We start from the raw sequence: 13,999 nt of genomic DNA, 5'->3' as shown, positions 1-13,999 counted from the left end.
GGGCGGGCAGCTAATCAGGGAGTCAGGAGGCCGGGGGGGTCCCGTCCTCCGGGTGAGCTGGAATTGCCTGGGTCAGACAGGGTGGGGCCGAGCTAAGGAGAGAGCAGGGGCCCGAGCTGAGCTGAGCTGCTGGGAGCAGATCTGCAGCCCCAAAGCCAGAGCACAGCCCAGAGAGAGCAGAGCTGTCCTGGGAGCAGAGCTGCAGCAACCAGAGCCCGAGGGGCCAGAGAAGCAGCCCAGGGAGCTGGAGGCAGAGCAGCAGCAGCCGGGCTGAGGCCGAGTGGAGCTGGAGCCGGGGCTGGAGCCGTCCGGAGCTGGGTGCGGTGAGCAGCTGGGGAGAGTGAGGGGGACCCTGGGCAGTGGGCCCAGCATAGGGAGACACCTCAGCCAAGAGGCCTGGCAGGCCAGACTCGGAGGGGGGATCATAACCCCGACCGGGCGGGGGCGACGCTGGGAAAAAGGGTCCTGCCACCTAGAGCCTGAGAGTGTGTGGCCACCGCCAGAGCAAGTGTCCGACCCGCAGCGTCTCTGCAGCACAGCCAGGGCCTGAGAAGGAGCCTGGGACCTACAAGGAACAGACGGTGACCTGCCCTGACATTCCAGAGACACTGTTTGTGATGTTCCCTGCCACAGAGCGGGGTGATGTGTTTTCCTTTAACCTTTCCCATTTTTCCTTATTCTTTTATAAAGTTAATTGTTAATTAAACAACTTGTATTTGCTTTAAATTATATGAAATGATCAGTGGGTCAGGGAGGTGCCCAGTGCAGAGAGAGTACTCCGGAGTGGGGACACCCTAGCCCCTGTCCTGGGTGACCACAGCAGGGTTGGGGGTCGAGCCCCCCAGGAATCCTGGGCCCAGCCTTGTCGGGGTTTACGAGGACTCTGCCAGACAGGAGAGTGGAAGGGGAGCCCTCAAGGGCAGGGAGGCCTCTGGGTAAAGGAAGTGGGAGCGAGGACTCGGATCCTTTCGCTAACCCACTTCACCGGGGTAGTGCAGAAGCCAGGAAAGTTTACCACAGTAGCGGGACCATTCCCCCGCTAACACCTGCATTCCATGCCCCTCTTGCAGTCCCCAGAGATTCCCGCTGGCTGCTCAGTGTCTGGCTTCCCAGCTCCTGGGATCGATCCTTCTCCTCTGCTGTGTGCCACTTGTCCCGCCTCTTGATCAGGGCTGGGCCTGGTGACCCCGTGACCTCCCAGCTGTGCAGCCCACTGGCTGTGGGGAGACAGTGGGTGTAGGGCCCAGGGAAAGTCCCTTCCCTCGGAGGAGCTCCAAGCTCTGACATGTGTCAGGGTGACAGGGCCAGGCAAAGAGGCAAAGCCACCTGGCATCTGCGGCCAAGCTCCCAGCTGCTCCCGACTTCCTCCCAGCGAGGAAACTGTGGCTCTCCAATGCAGGAGCAGCAGCGTAGCCTGCCCATGCAGAGAGCTCCAACTCCAGGGCTTTTCAGTCCTGGGCATCTTCCCCGAGTGGGGCAGCTGATGCTATAACTGAGACTTTAGTGATTGAGACACCTGCCCCCAGCTGAGTCCCACCAAACTCATCTCAGCAGCATCCCCCTCTGGGCTGAACAGCAATGGCTGCCTGGAGGAGAACAGTGTGCACCCAGTCCCTGGAGCGGTGCGGTCCCTGGCACACGCCTGGCACTGCTCTGCTGCCGGGGTTATTGGTCTAAAATAGGCCCATGGTTCTGGCTTGCAGGCAATGACTGGTCTGGGCTACTCGGCCATTGAACATCTCCTGAGCTGCTGGACCAGGCAGGCTTGTCCCTGGAGGCCAAGAGTTAATCTAAAGTGCCCCCCACTGAGGGTGCTTTCCCTGGGGGCCTGGTGGGTCCAGGGGGCAGCTGGGTGGGATGGAGCGTGATGGGCTCGGCCTAGCCTGGCACTCTGAGCGTCTCTGCGCCACCCCCTTCAGGCACCATGGAATGCTACACGGAGGAGAAGGCCAACAAGATCAAGGCGGACTACGAGAAGCGGCTGAAGGAGATGAATCGGGACCTGCAGAAGCTGCAGGCAGCCCAGAAGGAACACGCTCGTCTGCTCAAGAACCAGTCGCGCTATGAGCGGGAGCTCAAGAAGCTGCAGGCTGAGGTGGCAGAGATGAAGAAGGCGAAGGTACCTGGCTGGGCAGAGGAGGAGGGGGCTGGAGGGGCATGGCCTGCTTGTGCTAGCTCTTCAAACTGGGGAGGGACGGTGGATGGGCACAGCCCCTTGTGCACACTCCTTATGCTGGGTGTGGCTGTCGGGGGGCCTGCAGGTGGCACTGATGAAGCAGATGCGGGAGGAGCAGCAGCGGAGGCGGCTGGTGGAGACCAAGCGGAATCGGGAGATCGCCCAGCTGAAGAAGGAGCAGCGCAGGCAGGAGGTGAGAACCCAGCTCCTCGCCAGGGCTCTGCAGATAGGGCAGCTCTGGCTGGGGCCTGTGCCCCTCACTCGGCTCTGAGCTCCCACACCAGCTGGCCAGGGTGCAGCGGGGAGTGCGGGTTCTCCAATGGGTCTGGGCCTTTCCTGGGGAGATGCCCCAAGCCAGGCTCCTTGGGACCAGATGGGGAGGGTGCTGGAGAGCCTTCGCTGATGCATGATGTGTCAGGTCCCCTCCCCTGTGCACAGGTGAGCAGTTACCTGGGTGAGCCAGCCTGCACCCAGAGTCCCTGACGCAGGGTGGGGCAGGGGCAGGGGAGCCCCTGTGACGGGGCAGGGCTGAGACAGGGAGTGGGGCCATTCAGGATATGGGGCAGCAGGGGAGCCCTGCAAAGCTGGGGCTGAGCCGCAGGGATGGCTGAGCAAGGCGATGGGAAATCTGGAGCAAGCGCTGCACCAACAGAGGACCGGATTCCACTCTCTATTACGCTCATTGTAAATCTGGAGTAACTGCATTGACATTAGCGGAGTCGCTCCAGATTTACACTGCTGCTGCTGCGATGTGAATCCAGCCGTCGCCTGCATCGAGAACATTCCACGTTCAGTCCTGCCCTACCTCTGCTCGACAGTGTGTTAGAGCTCTTCCGGGTGCCCGGCCGCTGGGATCAGTGCCCGGCTTGGCCCCCAGGCCCGCTCCTCTCAGAGCCCGTGTTGGGCCACTGGCCGGCCAAGGCCTGCAGGTCCTGTGAAGCCAGGAATGGGGTCGGCAGCATAGAACAGCGTAAAACCCTGCCTGGTTGGGGAGCTGTGTGCTGGGCACCCTGTGCGGAAACCAGCCACCCCACCGACTGTCTGGGGACTCCTCCCCCTGCTGAAGGCGCAGCACGTCCCCTCTCCCAAACACATGTCCATCTGTCTGTCCATCCCTTGAGATCAGCACCTGGTGGGGTGGCAGGTTCCGCCTTCCCCAGGTCAGAGGAGGTGATTGCTTCCTCCTGCATCTCTGGTTGCTGCTCAGGGCAGGTACAAATGCCACAGTGCTGCTATCGGTTACAGCAGAATAAATCCCGATTAGCCCCAGTTGCTCCAGGTTTTATACCGCTGCTGGTGAGATCAAAATCTGGCCCATGGCCTGCACTGAGAACATGCCATGTGCTGGCCCCAGGCAAGGGGGTGGGGGAGCCCTGGGTCCCCTCCCCTTCCCCCATTGCTGTCATGGGTTCTACCCCAGACCCTGGGTTCCTCTTTAGCGGCTCACGCCCGCTCAGGACTCGACTGAGGCTCGGCTTCTCTCCCGCGCAGTTTCAGATCCGGGCGCTGGAGTCTCAGAAGCGGCAGCAGGAAATCGTGCTGTGAAGGAAAACCCAGGAGGTGAGTGCCAGCCCCTGCACCTGCGGGGGTCTGGAGAGCCGCTCACGGGGCCGTGACTGGGTGGGCGCTGAGGCCTGGCTCCTGGATCGGGCCATTGGCAGGGCAGGGCCCTGGGGCCTCTCCAGACGGAATAGTCCCCTCTGCTGTCCCAGTGGGTCGTGCTCCGCCAATGCTGGGTTGTTCCCAAGGCGCTGGCCCTGGGTGGGGTGGATTTCCCACAGAGCCTGGTGGTTTTATGGCCAGGAGTAACCAGGCAGGAGATGACAGTGATTGCGAGGGAGGAAACGCCTGTCTCCGGGGGCAGCTGATCTTCTGGGGTCAGGAAGGAGGAATTCTTTGCATGCCATGTGCAACCGTGCACAACAGGCTGTGTCCCCCTCCCTCATTCCTGGAGCTGGGTCCTGGCAGCTGAGTTGGTCACATGACTCGTCCAGGCTGCCTCCTGCCCCAGCACCCGTACAGCTCGCGGGACGGTGCGGTGCTTCGATCCCAGCCCCTTCCCAGCCCCTCCTGATGCATTCTGGGAAACTGCTATCCAAGGGTACCGGACCTTCACCCAGCCCAGATAGGCTCAGCTCTCTTGAAAGGTGCTCAGCTGCTCCCGGGCTCACTTTGCCACCTGAGAAGCCTTGGAGTCGCTCTGCGGCTTGGGGGCGATGCCCCCTGCGGGTGTTCCCAGGAGGCCCAGCCCTCAGGCACTGCTCTCACCCAGGTCTCTGCTCTGCGCCGCCTGGCCAAGCCCATGTCGGACGGGGTCTCTGGGAGGCTGAGTCAGAAGCCAGCCATGCTGGACTCAAGTGCGGAGGTGTCCGTCAGCACCACCTCCTCAGAACCGGAGTCTGACTCTCGCTCGGTCTCCAGCATTGTGCGCCAGTGGAACCGGAAAATCGACCACTTCCTGGGAGACCCTTCGCCCTCCGTGAATGGGGCTCGGCCCGTCAGGTCAGACCAGTGCTTCCGAATCCGTGTCCCCCGTGGCCTCGTTCCCTGCTTGGCCCTCAGGCCCCGGGCTCCTGGGTGTTAGATGGGAGCGGAGTTCTGTGGGAACACGGGAAACGATGGCTCTATCATCGTGGGCGACTCTGCCATGTGGTTTGACACGTGAGACTCTCCACATTGGCTGGAGACCTGATGTGTAAATGCCCCTCTGTCCTGAGCACTAGCGGGCGTGATGGCCGAGCGCCCGCCTGATGGAAGCCCCCTGACCGTGTCCCATCCCACTGCAGGAAGAAGTTCCCAAAGAAGGGGATGAGCCAGACCTTCAGCAAGGCAGCCCGGCTCAAGTGGCAGTCGCTGGAGCGGCGCATCTTTGACGTTGTCATGCAGAGGATGACCATCGTCAACCTGGAGGCGGACATGGAGCGGCTGATCAAGGTGAGGTGTGGGGGGCAGTGCCCTGGTGGGGATTGGGTGGCCTGAGCATGACCGAGGGCCAGGAGTGCTGGGAGGCTGCTGGCACCTGGACAGCGCTGGCTGAGGCGTTTCCTTCCCACCCACCCCCCAGAAACGCGAGGAGCTGGCGCTGCTGCAGGGGAAGAGGGGAAAGCTGCAGGCGGAGAGCCCGGAGGAGCAGAAGGGCCTGCAGAGCTGAACGAGGAGATCAAGGTGCTGACCGCCAACATTGACTACATCACCGACAGCATCGCCGACTGCCAGGCCGCCATCATGCAGCTGGAGGAGACCAAGGTGCCGGGGGAGGGGGCCTGCGGGCGGGGGTGAGGTGCAGGGGGTCTGTATATGGGGAGTTGGTCTCACGGGAGGGGGAGCGGGGGAGATCACCCCAGGGCATTGTATGCTGTAAGGGAAAGGGGGTGCTCTGGGGGCTGGTTGATAGTTGGGGTGGGGACTGGGTGTGAGCAGGAGGCTGGCTGGCTGGACTCTTCCTCTAGGCAGTTTAAGCATAAGGGGTGCAGGAGGCAGGTTTGCAGGGTCCTCTTGCTTTCTAAGCTCCAACTTCTGGGCTGAAACATTGTGTCGTGGGTCACGCAGGGAGTCAGGGCCGAGCTGGCTCCCTGCTCTTAGCCCCCAGAGCTCGCCCCCTCCCTACAGAAACGTCACAGAGCAGCTGTTGCAGTCTGGCTGCTTTCTCTGCTTGTTTGCTGATGACGGCTGTATAAGGCCCAGTTCAGCAGGTGCCTGAGCACTCACGGGGCTGGTGCGATAGGCAGCCGTAGGCCTGTGGGCGCCAGGCTAACGGACATGGCTGTGGCTTGGCTTGGACCAGCAGAGGCCAAGAATCAGCCCTCTTCCGCTGCATGGTCTGCAAGGTCGGGGCCAGGATTTAGGAAGCCCCTTATATGTTGGTCCACCAGGGTCTCCATCGGTGCTGGATGGTTTATTTGTGGAAGGGACGGCTGCGGAGAGCATGATGTCCACCACCAGCTGCTAGGCCCAACAGCCCTGATGGGAGTTCTGCACATGCTGGAGTCAGTGGAAGCCCTGTCCGTACCATGGGACAAATGTACCCATGATGTATCCAGTGCTGCGGGCAAGGCGTGGTCTAGCCACGCTCAATCCTGTCTGTGTGCACAGAAAAACCCATGTCAGCACCAGCCTCCAGCCTGGGTCACCGCCAGGCTCCAAACATGCTTAGAACATGGGCTTTCTCCATTCCCTGCGTATACGGCAACACAACCTCCTGTGAGAAACTGCCTCGACCCAGCCCAGTTCCACAGTGGCGTTCCTGTAGCCTAGACCGAAGCCAAGCCCAGGGGGCAGCCCGGTATTCAGAGCCAACTCCAGGTGTAGCCGTGGGAGAGGGTTGAAGATGCTGTTTGCTTTTGTAGGAAATCTCAAATCCTTTTAGTTTTTATTTTGAAATTTCCCAGGGGGAAGAAAAAATCAGTTTCTCCTCCCCCCCCCCCCGCCCCACCCCCTGAGAAACTGGAATTTTTGTGGTTTTTGAAAATCAGTTTTGATTGTTTAAGGCAAAAAAATTGGGGGTCTTGGGAAAGAGTTTCCCTTTTCTGAAACCGCGAACTTGTGCTGAAAGCTGTTGTCAAACATTGAGTCTCTTTTCTGATGTCAGATTTTTGTAAAGGGAGGGTGGGATTTTGACCAAAAAGGAAATTTTTGTTTAATCAAATATTTCCACAGAGAAACAATAGCCTAATAATGAGGCCTTTCTCCCTGGCACCTGTCGGGTGTCTGTGCTGCAAGGCAAACCCCACAGCACAAGTCTCAGAGCCTGGATCCATTGCCTTGGCTCGCAGGGCTACGGGGCTAAAACGAAGAGTGTAGACATTCACACAAGGGCTGGAGCCTGGGCTCTGGAGGGTCTTGGAGCCCATGAGCGGGAATGTCTACACTGCTACTTTTAGCCCCGTAGTCAAGCCCGAATCCTTTGGCCAGAGGCTCGCTGCTGTGGGTTTTTCTTTGCTGTGTGGACGCACCGTTAATGACATGGGGGGTCTGACCCAGGTTCAGCACAGTGTAGCTCTCTGCTCCTCTCCTAGCAGCTGGAGGTCGTAAACAGGTTTTTAGTATATGTCTACGCTTAATCTGCTACAGCTGCAAGGCTTTAGGTGTAGATGCTCCCCGTCGGAGTAGGTAATCCACCTCCCAAGGAGGTGGCTGTTTAGTTCGGTCGGCAGAGCTACACTCTCTGGGATGGGGGGGGGGGCAGGATTTTCACACCCTGGAGAGACATAGCTATGCTGGTATAAGTTCCCAGTGTAAACCTGCCCTTGGTCTGCTCTGGTCACCTGGCTAGCGAGCAGCTCCTGCCGTCCAGGCGGTAGAAGCTCCTCTTCTTTAAATCCGCAGGTGTGTGGTTCAGTCCCCATAGATGGCCCAATCAGGGGCCTGGTTCCAGGCACACGTCCAGTGCGAGTGCTCATGCACAGTATTGGCATGCAAGTCGTCTTCCCCGCCGCCTGCTCACAGAGCACCTGCATCCCTGCCGGCGTCAGCCAGTCAAGGAAACCGCCCCCGATTCCGTGGCGCTGGTGTCTCTGCTGGCCCTCTGCTTTCTGCCCTTCACCGCCCTCAGCGCCCTTCTAATTCCCCTCCCTCGGGGGTCTCTCTTGCACCGTAGGAGGAGCTGGACTCCACCGACACCTCCGTGGTGATCAGCTCCTGCTCCTTGGCCGAGGCGCGCCTCCTGCTGGACAACTTCCTCAAGGCATCCATCGATAAGGTCAGGCAAAGGGCCTTCAAGTGGGGGTGCAGCTCTGTGGGGTGGGTCGCAGAACATGGGATCCCAGGAGGCCCCCTGTTAGTCTGGGATCACAATTGCTGCAGGTCAGGTTTGGAGCCAGGGCTATTTGGCTGCGCCTGGGGCATCCTTTGTGCGTGGGTGAGGGAGACTGAGAGGCCTGCCTGGCCTGTGTGCTGCTGGACCCAGAGAGGGGAATGGGTTTGTGACGTTATTGATATCCTCTGGGACCATATAGATCATTGTTGCAACCAAGGTCCTGTAGTGGCACCCAGATCTTGTATAAAGGGGGTCAAATGGGGTGTCTAAGACAAGGTTATGGTTTACTGGTTATAATTATGCTGTCTATATGTGTGTATCAATTTTGTAGTTGAAGTTATGAATATTGGCTCTATACTGTCTGTATTTCAAACTTCTGCTATGCTGCTGGGTGACATCCCAGACAAAATGGTGTTAGCTCTGCCTAGCCTGCTTGATGGCCCATTAAGGACCATCAGCTATACAATGGACCCATTGAGAGAAGGCAGATACACCTTGTAACTCAGCATAGTATGCAGGGACTGGCCCATGTGACTCCAGACTCCATTTTGCTGTAATTTTCCACAGTAAGAACAAAGGTGTTCTTACACCTGGAAAAGACTATATAAGGCGGATGCCTCATCTCCATCTGGTCTTCAATCCTGCTTCATACCTCTGGAGGAACTTTGCTACAAGCTGAATCTTTGAACAAAGGACTGAGGACCCATCCCAGCGGGGGATGTATTCCAGAGACTTGATTTGAACCTGCAGTTTATTCTATTGCTGCTGCAAGCCTGAACCAAGAACTTTGCCATTACTGTATGTAATTGATTCCATTTAACCAATTCTAACTCTCATCTCTATCTTTTTCCTTTTATGAATAAACCTTTAGATTTTAGATTCTACAGGATTGGCAATAGCGTGATTTGTGGGTAAGATCTGATTTGTATATTGACCTGGGTCTGGGGCTTGGTTCTTTGGGATCAGGAGAACCTTTTTTCTTTTACTGGGGTATTGGTTTTCATAACCATTTGTCCCCATAACGAGTGGCACTGGTGGTAATACTGGGAAACTGGAGTGTCTAAGGAGACCGCTTGTGAGACTTGCGGTTAGCCAGTGGGGTGAGACCAAAGTCCTCCTAGTCTGGCTGGTTTGGTTTGCCTTAGAGGTGGAAAAAACCCCAGCCTTGGGCTGTAACTGCCCTATTTGAGCAATTTCTCCTGAGTTGGCACTCTCAGTTGGGTTCCGCCAGAACCGCATTGTCACAGGGGTACAAGCAGCAGCTGAGTGAGGCTGGTGTGGAACCTGCATCTGTGGCCAGGGACAGGGACTGAAGTCAGGAGCTGATTCCCCGTCCCACCCACTGGCCCGTCCTGTGTGCTGGACGGAAGGTAACCTCCTGCTCCCGCCAAACAGGGGCTGCAGGTGGCTCAGAAAGAAGCCCAGATTCGCCTGCTGGAAGGGCGCCTGAGACAAACGGATGTGACCGGCTCCTCCCAGAACCATGTGATCCTGGATGCCCTGCGGGAGAAAGCGGAGTCCCACCCCGAGCTGCAGGCGCTCATCCACAACGTGCAGCAAGGTGGGTGCTGGGCTTTTCCCTCCTGGGGACCCCCGTGAGTACTGGGCATTGGCTGGCAAAGCAGCCGGCAGCGCTGATGTGGGGCCTGGGGCTGGCAGCAGCTGGGAAGGCTTGGGGTGTTTCCCTGCCCCTACAGATGGCACGTCTGCCCATTGGGACAGATGGAGCCCACCCCAGGGCTCTTGGCATTGCTCTGACCCTGTGGGCAGGAGTGATAGGCCCGCTTCATCCAGACGTATCAGCCCACATGGTCACAGCCTGTCCAGCCGTGAGGATGCACTGATGGCGCTTTGGTGGCAAAGAGTTAATGATAGCAGTGGTCTGGGGGGGTCCCAAGGACGTAAAGGGCCACACGCTGATTGGCAACCACCTGCTGGCTGGCTCTGATCGGACCAGCCCAGTGCGGTGCCCTCCCACCCTCTGTCGCATTGACGCACCGTTGTCGGCCGTTCCTTGTGCAGAGAACGTCCTACGCCAGCACGGACGAGGAGATCTGGGAGTTCAGCCTGGCCTCGGAGGGGAGGTAAGCGCACCAGGGAGCGTGCAGTGTCCCAGCCTCGTGCGCCCCTGAGCGGCGGGATCTATGGAGGGAGGGGGGCGCATCTCTGTGGCACTCATTGGCAAGGTAGACCCGTTAGAGCTTGGCAGCTAAATTCTCCAGGTTCTGTCTGCACCGAGCATGCTCCAGCCCCTCGGAGCTCCTACGTGTGACCCGACGTGCAGGGGCTGTACAGAACTGTCCCAGTAATGGTTCCTCTTGAGGGCCAGGGGCAAGACGGAGCTGGGAGGGAAGAAGGCCCCGAAAGGGACCGGGGGATGGGCTGTATCTCGGGGAATGGGAGGAGGAACCGTAGCCGGGCTGGTGATAGGGTGTTATGGGGTGGGGGTGATGGGCAGTGGTTTCTTCCTTTAGCTTTAAGTTAAGCCTTAAAGGGGATCGGCCATTTAACCCTTTGTTTCCTACAGCTTCTCCCAGTCTTTCACCATGAAGGGCTCGGCCAGCCAGGACGACTTCAAGTTCAAGGTCAGTTCACAGCCACAGACAGGGCCATTTAACGTCCAGATGTGGGGTCTTTGGTCCATTGTACCCCCTCTCCCTTTGTGCTCACGGCTGGGCGGTGGCCCTTGGCGGGAGTCTTCTCCATGGGCAGAATGTCTTGGGTCTGGAACTGAAATAGCCCGGGGTCTGGTCTCCTGGTGACAGCCGTGCCTGGCGTGTTACTTTGGCCCTATAAATGGCTCCTTGAGTCGTAGAGCCCACTTTAAACCCACAAATGCCACATCATTGAGCTGTACTGGGCTTCCCTGAATCCAGGCAAGGTGCCCTGGTGCTGTCTAGCCCTCCTCTGGGAGCAAATAAAACCCATGTGACACCCTGGTGCTGTGCGCCCTTCCCAGAGGCTAATTGACTGGACCAGCCCCTCCATGTGCCGAATCCTCCTGGGAGAGCTGCTCCGGCACTCTGGGCCATACACGTTTCAGCCTTGCACAGGGGGTACTTCCTGTTGCCCTCATTAATGAGCTCATGAAACGTTAATGCTGGCAACCGGGGCCCAACTGAAAGGTTTCTCTAGATCTGCCACTGCTGGGTGCTTGGCCCCAGAGGCTTCTTGGAACTGAATGGCCAAGGGGCGCCAGCGTCTCAGACTCGCTCCACGTGCTACCCTCGGGGCAGTGAACTCCTAGCCTCTCAGCCCACCCCTCCCTGTGCCATGCCATAGGGGGAACCCAAGCTGTCAGGCCAGATGAAGGCTGTGTCGGCCGAGTGCCTGGGACCCACGTTGGACATCTCCACCAAGAACATCACTAAGTCCTTGGTATCCCTCATGGAGATCAAGGAAGACGGGATCGGCTTTTCCATCCGGGATTCCTACTACAAGGATAAGGTCTCCCACACCATCAGCCTGCCCACCCGCGGCAGCACCTTGTAAGCCCTGGCAAGCATGGGCCCCACGTGCTTACAGGCCCTTGGGGGAAGAGGTGGGCTGGGCCATCGTATTCTGCCCTTGGAGCCTTGAGTCTGGACTCCTCTCGATCGAGCCAGCCTGTCCCAGCATGCAGTGGTGGGGCCAGCTTGCTCTGCCATCTTGGATTGCCAGTGTCCACAAACTGCCCGGCGGGGGGACGGGGCCTGGGGAAGGCGGGCACAAACCGGGTTCTGCTGTCGGACAGAGTTGGGCGTCCAGTCTCCACAGCCCTCTTATCGAAGGCACGGAGCTGCCTTCTCCAGCAGCAGTCTCAGTGATGAAGCCAACAGGACCCGTGCTCACAGCGCAAACCCTTAGCCGGGGCCGCTGGCCTGGCCTTGGGCCCTGCCGGGGCCTGATCCAGCCCGCTGGACCCCTGGCTCGGGAGGTGGATCTGTGCGCTGCCCCAGGGCTCTTGGCTCGCTTGCTCTGGAGTAGGCCTGTTCAGTGCTGAAGGGCCCTGGCCCCAAGGAGGGGCGATTGCTGATCTGGTCTTGATCTGTTCCAGCCCTAGGCAGTCCCGTGGCTCGGACACCTCGCCTCTGACCCGGAGGAAATCCTATGACCGGGGGCAGCCTGCCAGGTGAGTGGGGAGAGGCTGGAGAGCACATGGGCCTAGCTCCCCATCGGGGACCGGCCTGTGCACTCGGCTTTGCCCAGGCACGACGCTGGGTGCTGGATCCAGCTGTGCCATAGAATCATAGAATATCAGGGTTGGAAAGGACCTCAGGAGGTCGTCTAGTCCAACCCCCTGCTCAAAGCAGCACCAATCCCCAACTAAAGCATCCCACCAGGGCTTTGTCAAGCCGGACCTTAAAAACCCCTAAGGAAGGAGATTCCACCACCTCCCTAGGGAACCCATTCCAGTGCTTCACCACCCTCCTAGTGAAATCATTTTTCCTAATATCCAACCTAGACCTCCCTCACTGCAACTTGAGACCATTACTCTTCATTCTGTCATTTGCCAAGCTCCATTCTCTTTGGAACCCCCCTTCAGGTAGTTGAAGGCTGCTATCAAATCCCCCCATACTCTTCTCTTCTGCAGACTAAACAAACCCAGTTCCCTTAGCCTCTCCTCATAAGTCATGTACCCCAGCTCCCTAATCATTTTTGTTGCCCTCTGCTGGACTCTCTCCAATATGTCCACATTCTTTCTGTAGCGGGGGGCCCAAAACTGGATGCAATACTCCAGATGTGACTCACCAGTGCCGAATAGAGGGGAATAATCACTTCACCATGGGCTGGCACTGCAGGCCTCCCTGTGCTGAGTGGAGGTGCGGGGCAGGGGGTAGATCCCCGGACCAGGCTTGTGATCATGGGTCTCTTTCTGAACACCCTGGCTCAGGACTTTGGACGTTGGCTTCACGTCTCCCTCATCCCCTCCCACCAGGCCGCGCAATGACCGCAACGTCTTCTCCCGCCTCACCAGCAACCAGAACCAGGGCTCCGCGCTGGACAAGTAAGAGCCTCGCGGGGCAAGGAGCGGGTAGGGGGGTGAAGCTCCAGGGAGCCCAGCCCCAAGAGCAGTGAATGGCAGACGGTGACTCCCATGGCTGTCCCCAGGTACCGTCCCCGCTCTGCCTCGGGCCCGGCAGTCCCAGCTTGAGTCAGCCCCAGGCTCCTGCCGGGCTCGTGAAGCGACCAGGGTGAAGGCAGAGAGCTGCGATACCGGTGCAGTAGAACTTCACATGGGGCAGCATCTCCCTGGGCAGGGGCCCTATGCCAGACCTGTCTATAACCCCATTGATATGGAGGGGGGGTCTTTGGTCCCCCTCTACTGGCTGGACCTTGTCTCGGGGCTGCCCCTGAGCTGCCAAGCCTGGGCCTTTAGCTCAGGCAGAAGCAGCTGCTGTTGAGAGCCTGGGGTGGCAGATGCCCTCCCTGTAGATGATCCAGCTGGAGGCTCGTCGTAACATTGCACTGCTAGAGCCCTCAGAACAGGCCTGAAGCGGTGCCCTGGCCTTTAGCGTTGTGTGCGCACACGTGGCAGTGCCTGGTCCCCCGCTGGGCCCGTGGGGATCCCCTGGGGGGCTGGGGCTGTCACAAGCCCCACTAGCGGCCCTGGGCTCTTTAGCTCCTGCTGGTAGCTCTGGAGGGCCCTGGTTCAGGCCCCAGTGTGTTGGCCAAGATGGCGGCTGTCACACTGGCTGCTGGCAGAGGAGAATTTCACCCGCAGGGACGCTGCTGGGTGGGTTTGGCTGCAGTTATAAAGCGGGTGAGGTGGGTCCAGGGGGCTGCTAGCTGAGGACACTAAGCCGCCATCCCGTCCCCAGCGAAGCGTGGGGCTCGTCAGCGCTGGGCTTGGCAGGGGTCCCCAGGCGGTGGGGAAGCCATTTCCCAGTCAGCCCTACCCCGATTCTGTGTGGCACTGGCTGTGCCATCGCACCTGCCCCTTCTGGGCCCTGCTCCCTCTCCCACTGTGCTCTGTGGGGAGATGCCGGCTGCTCACAGGTCCCGGTCCCCCTCAGGAGGTGACATGGCTGCTCTGGGTGGGGTGAGCTTTCTGCCAGGGGCCCGTAGGTGCTCCGATTGCTCCTGGT

At 59.2% G+C, this 13,999-nt stretch overlaps 2 protein-coding genes across 7 annotated transcripts; both read left to right on the top strand.

The window, feature by feature from the left end:
- The first annotated feature begins 21 nt into the window (after positions 1-21).
- LOC135980016 (kinesin-like protein KIF21B) lies at positions 22-4,586 on the top strand. Of its 2 annotated transcripts, none has more exons than XM_065580111.1 (5): positions 22-318; positions 1,920-2,119; positions 2,262-2,369; positions 3,668-3,736; positions 4,449-4,586. In XM_065580111.1, the coding sequence occupies exons 2-4, from the start codon at positions 1,925-1,927 to the stop codon at positions 3,719-3,721; spliced, it is 357 nt and encodes a 118-aa protein (XP_065436183.1). In that variant the 5' UTR covers positions 22-318; positions 1,920-1,924; the 3' UTR covers positions 3,722-3,736; positions 4,449-4,586. The 2 variants fall into 2 exon arrangements, with proteins under 2 accessions (XP_065436183.1, XP_065436182.1); XM_065580110.1 differs by having other exon boundaries at positions 22-323.
- LOC135980015 (kinesin-like protein KIF21B) lies at positions 4,479-13,697 on the top strand. 5 transcript variants are annotated; one of them, XM_065580107.1, is made up of 9 exons: positions 5,397-5,422; positions 7,773-7,874; positions 8,499-8,842; positions 9,327-9,492; positions 9,954-10,015; positions 10,459-10,516; positions 11,214-11,419; positions 11,968-12,042; positions 12,805-13,697. In XM_065580107.1, the coding sequence occupies exons 4-9, from the start codon at positions 9,427-9,429 to the stop codon at positions 12,920-12,922; spliced, it is 585 nt and encodes a 194-aa protein (XP_065436179.1). In that variant the 5' UTR covers positions 5,397-5,422; positions 7,773-7,874; positions 8,499-8,842; positions 9,327-9,426; the 3' UTR covers positions 12,923-13,697. The 5 variants fall into 5 exon arrangements, 4 of the variants coding, with proteins under 4 accessions (XP_065436179.1, XP_065436178.1, XP_065436181.1 ...); XM_065580106.1 differs by having other exon boundaries at positions 8,499-8,729; positions 12,805-13,694; XM_065580109.1 differs by having other exon boundaries at positions 8,499-8,729; positions 12,850-13,693.
- The last annotated feature ends 302 nt before the right edge of the window (positions 13,698-13,999 follow it).

Source organism: Chrysemys picta, unplaced genomic scaffold (assembly GCF_011386835.1).
Source record: "Chrysemys picta bellii isolate R12L10 unplaced genomic scaffold, ASM1138683v2 scaf1607, whole genome shotgun sequence".
NCBI lineage: Eukaryota > Metazoa > Chordata > Testudines > Emydidae > Chrysemys > Chrysemys picta.
The sequence above is the reverse complement of the archived record's forward strand: the minus strand, read 5'-3'. Positions and strand labels throughout refer to the sequence as shown.

Bases quoted from the DNA above. Each gene is read 5' to 3' on its own strand.
- LOC135980016 (XM_065580111.1), top strand. From the start codon at position 1,925: ATGGAATGCTACACGGAGGAGAAGGCCAACAAGATCAAGGCGGACTAC. The intron at 2,120-2,261 runs GTACCTGGCTGG...GGGGGCCTGCAG, and splicing joins CAGAGATGAAGAAGGCGAAG to GTGGCACTGATGAAGCAGAT. The intron at 2,370-3,667 runs GTGAGAACCCAG...TCTCCCGCGCAG, and splicing joins AGGAGCAGCGCAGGCAGGAG to TTTCAGATCCGGGCGCTGGA.
- LOC135980015 (XM_065580107.1), top strand. From the start codon at position 9,427: ATGCCCTGCGGGAGAAAGCGGAGTCCCACCCCGAGCTGCAGGCGCTCA. The intron at 9,493-9,953 runs GTGGGTGCTGGG...TTCCTTGTGCAG, and splicing joins CATCCACAACGTGCAGCAAG to AGAACGTCCTACGCCAGCAC. The intron at 11,420-11,967 runs GTAAGCCCTGGC...GATCTGTTCCAG, and splicing joins CCCACCCGCGGCAGCACCTT to CCCTAGGCAGTCCCGTGGCT.